The 10155-nt window shown below is 32.0% G+C and overlaps 1 protein-coding gene across 16 annotated transcripts in view; it reads left to right on the top strand.

Moving 5' to 3' along the window:
• HMBOX1 (homeobox containing 1) overlaps positions 1-10155 on the top strand; it is a 151567-nt gene that overhangs the window by 46414 nt on the left and 94998 nt on the right. For all 16 annotated transcript variants that reach the window (XR_001516364.2, XM_006906235.3, XM_025042514.1 and 13 more), the window contains exon 2: positions 6618-6697. Coding sequence is in view for 15 of the 16 variants with exons in the window: in XM_006906235.3 (XP_006906297.1) it covers positions 6675-6697 (23 nt within the window). In the remaining variant the exon portion in view is untranslated. The remainder of the gene's footprint in view (positions 1-6617; positions 6698-10155) is intronic.

The following is a 10155-nucleotide window of genomic DNA, read 5'->3' as shown; positions in this document are numbered from 1 at the left end:
TATATAGGTCTTTAAAAATTTGACAAGTAGTATATATAATAATTCTTTTGGAATAAAAATCTCCATGGTATGTGACATACCTTTAGTCATGAATCATTATGAGTAAAATGTAAACATCGTTAGGTATTTTAGAAGTGTATTTGTTGCTCAATTTGTTGCACAGTACCTATAACAATTAAACATTTGCTCCAGAGAAATGAAAATAAATAGTGCCCTTAATCTTTCGTTTTGATGCCTAACGTAGGTATTTCAACTACAGTTCTAATAAGAAAAAGGAAGTTTATTAGCTGATTGACCTTGGGCAAGTAGTGTCTTGTCTTAATTACCTACCTCAGGGGACTGTGAGATTAAATGAGTTCTATGTGTAAAGCTCTTACCCAGTGAGTGTCTGGCCCAGGGAAGTATTCATTAAATAGTGATACTAGTTGTTATTTACAATTTTAAGCTACCCAGAGGCATTATTTGAAAGATTAGTATTCTAATCTAGATGAGTTTTTAATTCCTAATATCTGTGGTTGTGTTTTCTTCACATGTCACCAACCATTCTTCACCTAAACTCTCCCGTGCACCTCTCAATCACAGCTAAATGTGGTAAAGCCTCATTTATCTGGCATCATTCAAGGGAAAAATATTTGACATAAGAGAGAGACACCTTTTGATTAATTTCCTAAAATGTAAATTTTTCTTTTAACCATTTCAACTTTTAAAAACAGGTGTATCACATGCTTTCCTGCCTTTTTAAAACAAAGGTCCTAAACATTAATTTTTTGATGTGTCAGTGTTGTTTTATGTATATATTTATAATTAAATGGTTGTTTTCATTTATTTTATTTTTTTCAGGCAGCTGTCATTTTTTTCTGTGGCAATCCTTTTTATACATTACCACTGCCTCCTAAATTTTTACATCTGATCTACTCTGGATTTGGAAACCAGATGTTAAAGCTTGCTAATGATTGTATGTAAAATGATAAGATGTCTGGAATTTGCTTGAAAATATCCGTTGGAGCAGGGGAGCAGGGAGGGGGAGCTGTTAATTATTTAAGCTGAATGATGGGTACATAAGCATTTATTACTGTTCCTTCTGCTCTTGTATATGTTTGCAAATTTTCACAAAAAAAGTTTTTAAAAACCACCTTTTAAAAATTATATGTTAGATATATGCAGGTCTATGAATACTTATTTCTTAGTTTTTATCATTGTAGGAATTCACAGGAAGCTTAGTAGTATTTATCTTTGATCGGAAGGACTGAGAGCTAAGGGGAAGGGATGTTCACTTTTTGTTTGTTCTGGTGGAGTTTTATGATCTTTTTTATCTCCTGTATTATGTTTGTTGATATATTTGTGTGTGTTTTAATATGTATCTAGTCCAGAAGAAGGTTCGCTTCCTCATCTGTCGATTGGAAGTACTAATAGTATCCAATTTATGAGAGATACCGAGACTTGTATACCTCTGTATTTTAACATATTTTTTACTTTAAATATATATTTTTTAAATGGGTAACTCTGGGATCTATGTGAGGTGCTTAAAGAGCAGTAAATGGAACTCTGTAATAGCTGTTTCAAACTTCTGAGAATTCTTTTTGGTATCCAGATCTGGCCCTAAGTGTCTCATTAATTGGTGTTTGCAATGTCCCCTTACCTCTCCCTTTGATGGCTTGCTTGCTGCTTGTGCTATAGCTAAGCTAACTCTTCACTCTTTTATGCTTTGCTTTCTTCCAAAAGCCTTATACTCCTTGTTTCTTATTTTTTTATTCCTTATTTAAATATTCTGCCCTTTCTATGTTTGCCGTTATTGAGTGAAACAGATACTACATGCCTAACTGCACAATGTAAATTCAATTATAAATCACCACTAACATACTGGATTCATAATTACGCATTTCCCAAAGGCGGGAGTATAAGTTGGTGCCTCTTTGGGAAGCAATTTGATAAAATCTCTTTGTCATAATTTAAAATGTATGTACTCTTTGTCATAACAATTTCTTTGCTGGGAATTTATCCTAAAGTTATACTAACATGTGTACAAAGATGTATGAAGAATTTGTGGCTGCTATCTGGGTGGAAAAGAAAGAGTTCAGAGTGAGAGGCAGACGCCTTTTGTTGTATGTCTTTTGAAATTCACTTTTCTTTTTCTTTGACTTTATACAGTTACTACTTTTTATATTAAAGAGAAAAACTAGCGTAAAAATAGCCTTTTTAACACCTGTGGGTAACAGCATCTACAGCTTCTTATTTCTAACGGATTTTCTGGGTTATGTTTTTCTTCAAGGATCAATCATGCTGACATAGGCTTCCTCATTGCTCAACCTGATTTTGTTTAGGATTTTGACAACCCTAAACTAATCATTCAATAATTGAATCCATTTCTGATCGTAAGAACTTTTATAATTTTATTGCATAAAGGTATGGATTTAGCTATTGCACAGATGCATTTATCCTTCCTGACCTATATTCCATACACATACCCATCCTTCATCCCAACTCCATTACCTTTTGACCACCTGTTTTTTTCTCTATGCTCATATACTTAGATAAGTGTGCATGTGTGTACATACATGAGATACACATGTAAAGGAATTTTTTGTTCGTGGTTTTCTTTTTAAACTCGATCATATTATACTCATTTGATTGCATTTGCTTTTTTTTTTTAATTCATTTGCAGTGTGCAAATCTCACTGAGTAACCTGATAAAACTATTTTATTCTTTTTAATGATTGCATTGTGTCAATTAGTCCAAGTTTATTGTAATTCATTCCTGTATTGATCGAAACAGTTCTGTTTATAGTGGCAAGAAATTGGAAAATAACTGTCAGTAAACTTTCTCATACATATTATGTAGGATTACTTTTGTTTCTGTGTGATAGATTCCCAGGAGTAGGACTACTAGGATAAAGGTATAAGTACTTTAAATTTTAATATATGTTGCCAGATTGCTTTCTGAAAGGATGTCATAATTCACATTTTAGACCAATTAAATAATAACAGTACCCTTTTGAGGAGAAAGTATCAATCTTTTAAATTTTTGCTAAAGTGATATCTCATTGCTAGATTGTTATTTCCCTGATTTCAAGTAAGTTTAGAGTATTTTTTTTTTATTAATTTCACAACTTGGATCTACTTTTGCTCTACATGTCAAATTTTTTCTGATTTAATTGCTTACTTGGTTATTGGGTTTTTTCATAATAGGAAATTTTAAACTTTTTATATTTCTCTTTTAAACTTGCTGCTCTTTTTTGAGAATGTTTAGAAGACATGTCATCTTTTGATTTTGTTGTAGAATGTATTATTGTGATTTATTTTTACATTTGTCTTTCTTCTGGCTGAGGTTTATTTTTTACATATAATGTAAGATAAAGATTTAATTTGTATTACTAAGTGATAACCAGTTTTGTGATGATCATTTAAATAAATAATTTATCTTTTCCTTTCTGCTGAAATAAAATTTAACCTTGGACTTGTACATTTTCTCGTATGCTTTGGAATATATATTTAAGTTCTTTATTCTGTTGCACTCATGGGTGTGTCTATTCCTATGCAAGTGCCATATTGATTTGATTAGTATCTTTTGGATATATTCCATTATCTAGTCAGTGAAGTCCACTTTTGATTTTCTCCTTTTCAGTTTTCTTGGTGGTCCTTGGACTTTCTGCTTTAAAACTTAAAGATTCTATTTTTAAATTAAAAAAATTGTTTGGGCTTGTTTCTTAATACTGTCACTCATACATATTGGGGGAAAGTTACTACTGTGAATGAAATACTGTCCCCATTTTTCTAGGCGTCTCCTGCTAAACTTGGAGAAAATTGTATTAATATTAAGCATATTGTAACATATTTCTTAATTTAACAATTTCAGTTTTCTTTTACTAGAATTTCTTGAGTTTTCTAGGTATCCCATTAGATTAGCAAAAAGAAATTTTCTCTTTCATTCTAATATTTTTGCCTGTTAATTTGTTTTCATATCTTATTATGTTTGCTATAATCTTCAAATCAGTGTTGAATTATAAAGAGTTTGGCGGGCTTCCTGTTCCAGTTCCTAATTTTATTAATTTGATTTATTGATTATTATGGTTACAGTAATAAAAAAACTCTCCCGTGAATAGACTTCTTCCCAAACCACCCCTAATTTGTTCATTTCAGTGTAAATACTATTGTTGGGTCTTTCCTAGAGATCGTCAAATTTCCATATGGAAGCAAGTTCTAGATAATAGGTATAGATATATACATAACATACATGCATATATACTATATATATAAAATAAATAAATGGTGTGCATACAACCTTAGTTTTATTGAAATAGTTTTAGTGTTTTGCTATTTAGAATACTAGCTGTTGTTTTTTTCCCCCAAAAAAGTGTTTTTTTCTAATGTTTTTCATAGAGCTTTTATTAAAAATGGCTGCTGAATTTTACCAAATGCCTTTTTAGCATCTGATATAGTCATGATTTTTTTCCTCCTTAATTTGTTGATATATTGGATTATGTCGATCCCTAAAAAAGAACTACTCTTCCATTTCTACAGTAAATTATAGTCATGTAATTTTTGATATGTAGCTGAACTTCATTGTCTAATTTGACTTTTTTTATTTAATATTTCTACATTTAACTTAAGTGAAATTGTTTTATGATATGTTTTGTGGTAAATCTACCCTTTTTAGATTTGATATTGAGTTATTCTGACTTCATAAAATGAATTGGAACATTTCTGTAATTTTCTAAGGTTTAGATTTTTTTTTTTTTTTTTTTTTGAGAGCCCAGCTGGTCTTGATGTCTTTTTCTATAGTAGACTTTTAATTATCTTTTATTTATGATATTTGGTTCTACTCGAATTCATTTCTCTTGGGTCAGTTTTGAAGTTTCCTGTTTTACCTGGAAATCATTCCTCCCTTTTGAGCCTATCTGCTTCTCATAGATATATGTTAAAGGCCAGGCACACAGGTCTACTTATTCTTTAAACATGCCTCAAAATCTTCTTTGGTTGTTCCTTCTCCCTGGAATCTTTCCTCCACTGATTCTCACCTCCTTTCACACCTTGGTTTGATGCAAGCCTTATTCTAATCTTCAGATAACAACTGAGATCTCATTCTTAAGAAGTTTTCCCAGTGTTCTGTAACCTAAATTAACTTCTAAATTGTTACTCTCCTAAAACTTGTATTTTTAGTCTTATCACATTATGCCTTTTATTAGAAAGGTCGTGTGTGTGTGTGTGTGTGTGTGTGTGTGTGCGCGCGCGTGTGTGTTTTATTTGACCCTCCCCCACAGTTTAATAAACTCCTACGCTGCTGGGATCATATCTTATTCATATATGACCTTGTGCATTTGCCATGGCACGTAGATACTTAGAGTGTTTTAACTGAATTTGAGCAAGAGCGAAAAATGTATATTGACCAGTAATCAGTTTTGTGGCTTGATGTTGCTATTTTGTCCAAGAAATGCATCAGCGACATTTTCAGTAGATTTTCCTTATATACTAATATCTACTTTTTTAGGACAGATATTTCTTAAGTCAGCAAGAACATTAAGTACAACAGGAACTTCATTTAAGCTACAGTTTAGGATATGCAGATGTGGAAGATTTCTAACTTTACCCTGTACATTTCACATTTATCATTAGTCACTGTTAGAAACTTTGGTCTTGCTTAATATAATTCAGTGCTGAATGTGTATTTTAATGTGAGAGTTTTTGACATCAACATTTTAATCTTTCATCTCATTTATAATCTTAACTTTGAGTTAATGGAAATATTTGCCTCTGTAGATTGTGGTTAGAAACTGCTAATAAGTTCAGTCAGTAATACATGATCTTTAGCTCCTAAACCGTGAATAGTAGACTTCATTTTTTGTTAAGATCTGTGTCTGAATTGAAAGGGGTCAAAGTGTCTAAATGGCGAATAAAGCAGCAGAATGCTAATCGGAAGATGGAAGTACTAGGCTCCTTACCTCCATTATTAACTTATTCTGCATTCAGTAATCTAAATACAACTTAGGTATTTATTCTTTTTTAGATTGGTGGTAATAGCCCCTACTACTTGATACTTAGCGAAGTGCTTCATCACCACCATTTAAAAAAATTGTTTTAACTTCTCGTGCTCTTTGAAGTAGTTCTCTATTGCTGTTCGATTGAGGGGGAAATTGAGACTTAGAGAAATTAAGTCAATCAGGATTTAGTTGGCTGTAAAATAATAAGTAATATACTTGGAACTAGATCCCAGAATTTACCCCTCAGTTAAGAGCTTTAGCTGCAATCATGCTGTAGTATATTTTTTGTTTATGGGTTCTGCATAACTACACTGTAGTTATCAAAAAGTTATCTTGAATGTTACTAAATATATTACATTTCGTGCTTAAATCTATTTTCCTGGGTGGTGTCTGGTAACAGATTAAACTTCAGGTGTAAGATTTTCATTACTTTTTCCAAGTGAATAATTTCGAAAGATATCTACTAGTATTTTTCTGTTTTTTAAATTTTGCTTTAAACAAATGTTTCATTTCAAAATTACAAAATAATTTAAAAGATATGATTAGCTGATATTAACTGTTAATATCCTTGAGTTACATAATTAAAATTTTAATTCAACATTTGATTAACAAGTATTTCTGAATTTTCTCTCTATTCTGCAGAATGGTAAATAACGCTGATCATCTCTAGAAAGGATATTGATTCACCTCATGTAAAGTATGCTCAGTTCCTTCCCAGTGGTGTGAGTATCTAGTCCTTCTCTTAATTTTTATCTTCTCAGTTTTAATAAATTTGATAAGTCATTATGATCATGATTAAAAATGATAGTGGACATTTGTAGAGTTGAAAGAATTTTTTCATAATCTTGGTTATTTCTTTGATGATTCTTCAAATCTATCATCTTTCTCTTTTACCATTTTTGTTTTCTATTTTGAATTCTGACGTTAACTTTTGATTGAACATAAAATTACTTATTATTTTAAACTGCTTAATAGCCTAGAAACATGTTAAATAGAGGTTTAGCCATTTGAGAGAGCTAGTATTAGAGTCCTTGTGACAAGCAGAATATTGGAAGCATGTTATCTTAATACTGCTCTGTGTGCAAACTCCTAGCACCTCCGCCATTTTCCTTTACCTACTGGGTATAATAATGTAGTTAAGCCTGTTAACTAATGTAGTTGCTAGCCTTTCTTTGGAGTCAGGCAAAAAGTACAAATTGAGATGGTGGTATTATCTTGAGAGCTGTGTGTGTGTGTGTGTGTGTGTGTGTCTGTGTGTGTGTGTGGGCGCGCGCGCGTAACCACTAGTTCATATTAAGTAGGCTTCTAAATAAAAATATTCCAGGAATTTCAGATATTAGAGACAATAAAGTATCTATTAGCTCATTAAGTACATCTGTGGAGCCTAATGTAGAGTCCCTTTAGCATAAGTATTTTCTAAAATTCAGTGCAGTCTCTGTTTTGATTAAATTCCTTCCATTTTGATTGACAGTTCTATAATCCAGTAGTAGACATTAAGATAGGATTTCTTTATTATGTAGATTTTTCATTGAAGTGTTTTTCCTTTCTCATATATCAAAAAGTCTTTGCTGTAAGCCCAGAAGATGTGAACTGTAATCTGAGTTTATGCTGAGTAGCTGTGTCATTGGGAAATGGGAAGGCGTTACATGGCTTCGGACTGTAGTTCCCTCCCACCTACCCCGCCGCTTTTTAAAACAATTTATTTAATAATGGCTATTCGTAATAGCCATTAAAATGTAAGCATCATGAGGCCAGGAAGTTTTGCCTGATTTGTTCCTTTTTGCATCCTCTGTGCCTCATACATGGTCTGACACATATGGGGCACTCAATAAATCTTAGTTGAGTAAATAACTTTTGTCTAAATGGCCTTCGGTTCTCTGATATCTCTCTCTATAAACCTGCATGTTTTTACTTGGATTTTTTTCCCCCAAATGTGCATAAGGTGGCTACAATAAAAATCTCAATCTTAATCAGTGATCATTTAGAAATAACTATTAAAAGTGTGATTGACACATTGGAATGTAATCTTATTTTTCTCAAAAAGTTTTTTTTATTATGAAAAGAATATTTCTATACTGTTATTTATATTTATAGCTTATATTCTTCTGCTTTTATTAGTTCTACTGGTTTGAATTATAGAATCATTTTACCATAAGTGTTAAGCTCAATCCCCAGTAAATCTTCATTTCCTACTTACTCTCATTTCTTGTCATTTTCTTACTTTAAGATTGCCACTCTTTTGATGGTAATATTAATTGTAAAAGAGGACGATGTGCCATAAATAGTAAGAAGAGCCTGAGTACATTTTAGTTGATGAATATTATGATTGACTCTAGAATGTTTTAAATCATCATGCAGTAAATACCATGTAATCAAAGCAAAACTAACTTATGACTAGGTCATATTTTGCTTAGTCATTCTAGATAAGAAGATAAAGACAGCAGAATCAAGCTGAAGAAAATGCTGTGTTATCCAATAAAATCTCATGAAGTGTTGCTGCTTTACAAGTTAGGAAGTAATGTCATTTTTACACATGCGATTTCAAGATTAATCATTTGCGAATACTTTAACCTTCTTTGCTCTGCATGTTTGTAGAATTTAGTTTAAGAAAGTATGTTCTGGACTTCATACCATATCCAAGAAGGGTTTAGGCACATATCCAAATAAGGATAAGATTTATTGTAAAATAGGTTTACTATTACGGTCTGATAGTATGGTCTTTTAGAATACTAGTTTATGAACTGAGCCATAATTTTTGAATTTAATTGTTCTTTTATGCTTTAAACATTGTGTTTTTGCAGTGTTGAAATTCTTCTCACACATTTTCAATTATTGTTGGCCTGAATCTGCATTCAGATTAGTAATTTAAAGGGGAGGATGTTCCTTATCCTGTGAACAGTCTTTGTGCTACATAAGAAAATTAATTCTGTTCTTGTTTCTTTTTCTGTTTTAAAAGAATTGCTGGTATCATGGACTTAAATGACCTTTGTAGGTCATTTACTGCCATAATTTCATGATTATGTACTTATACTAAGCAAATTATGAGAATAAAATTTGGAAATACCAGAATGTATGCCTTTGTTTATGTTAATGCACATTGGAACATTATTTGCAATATCCAAGAAAGCTTCTCATTTTGGCATTTTCTCAGAAAAATATTGTACCTTCAGTGTCATATGTATCACTTGATCCTACTCATGATGCCGTTATTATACTCTGTAGTGATTATATATTGCATTCTAGCAGTTGTAGATCTTTTTACTTTAGGTGTATCTTTGTTTTAGGGACCTTTCTTGGTACAAGGCACAGACACCTAATTTAAACAAGGTGAAGCATAAAAGAAAATTTATTCTCTAACATAATAATATAGCAAGAAGAGCAGGGGCTTAGGAATTACTAGAACAAGGAATATGAACATTGCAGAGCTTTCTCTTTTATTCTGCATTTCTTGGTATGTATGCTTTATTCTCCTGCAAACTAGCTTCTTCCACATGGTGAGGAATGTACCAGACTAACATTTTCCTGCAGGTGAGCCCAGTTATGGTGATCGTCCGCTAGTCTAACCTGAATTTGAGGAGAGCAAGGCTTGGCTTCCTGAGTGGCAGCCCCAAGAACATGTGGTTGGAAACAGTGAGGCATCCTAGGCAGGCAAAATAATAGATGTCTTCTGTTAACTCTTTTGATGACTTTGAAATAAAAGTGGTTTTCTTCATTATCAATGAATCAAAATGACATAAAATATTACATTGTTTCAGATACTGTGGACTCTTTAGTTCTAATACCAGCTTTAGGATGGATGCTTTTTAGTAGCAGGTTAAATTCATATAATTTACTTTAGTTTTATGCTATTATATAAAGTTTTTTTCTAATATAAAGAGTGCTGCTCTATACAGAGAGAGAGATTTGAAGAGTTATGCAGATTACTATCTGTTCTCATATAAATAGAATAAGAAAATATTGTGGGGGCATAAGAAAATAATTTTCCTCTCACCTTCTTCTAGCTGGCCTAATAATCAGATTAACAGAGACAGATTAACAGGACTACATGTCCAAAGTTTGTTATACTAATGTACCTTTCAGGGTGTCATAATGAGACCCAAATAGGCATTGAGCAGTTGAGGTTTATATACCATTTTATACAAGCGAGAAGGGGACTGGGGAGAGGGCAGAGGGATTTTGA

The sequence above is a fragment of the Pteropus alecto genome, unplaced genomic scaffold (assembly GCF_000325575.1).
Source record: "Pteropus alecto unplaced genomic scaffold, ASM32557v1 scaffold50, whole genome shotgun sequence".
NCBI lineage: Eukaryota > Metazoa > Chordata > Mammalia > Chiroptera > Pteropodidae > Pteropus > Pteropus alecto.
This window is presented reverse-complemented; position numbering and strand designations above follow the sequence as displayed.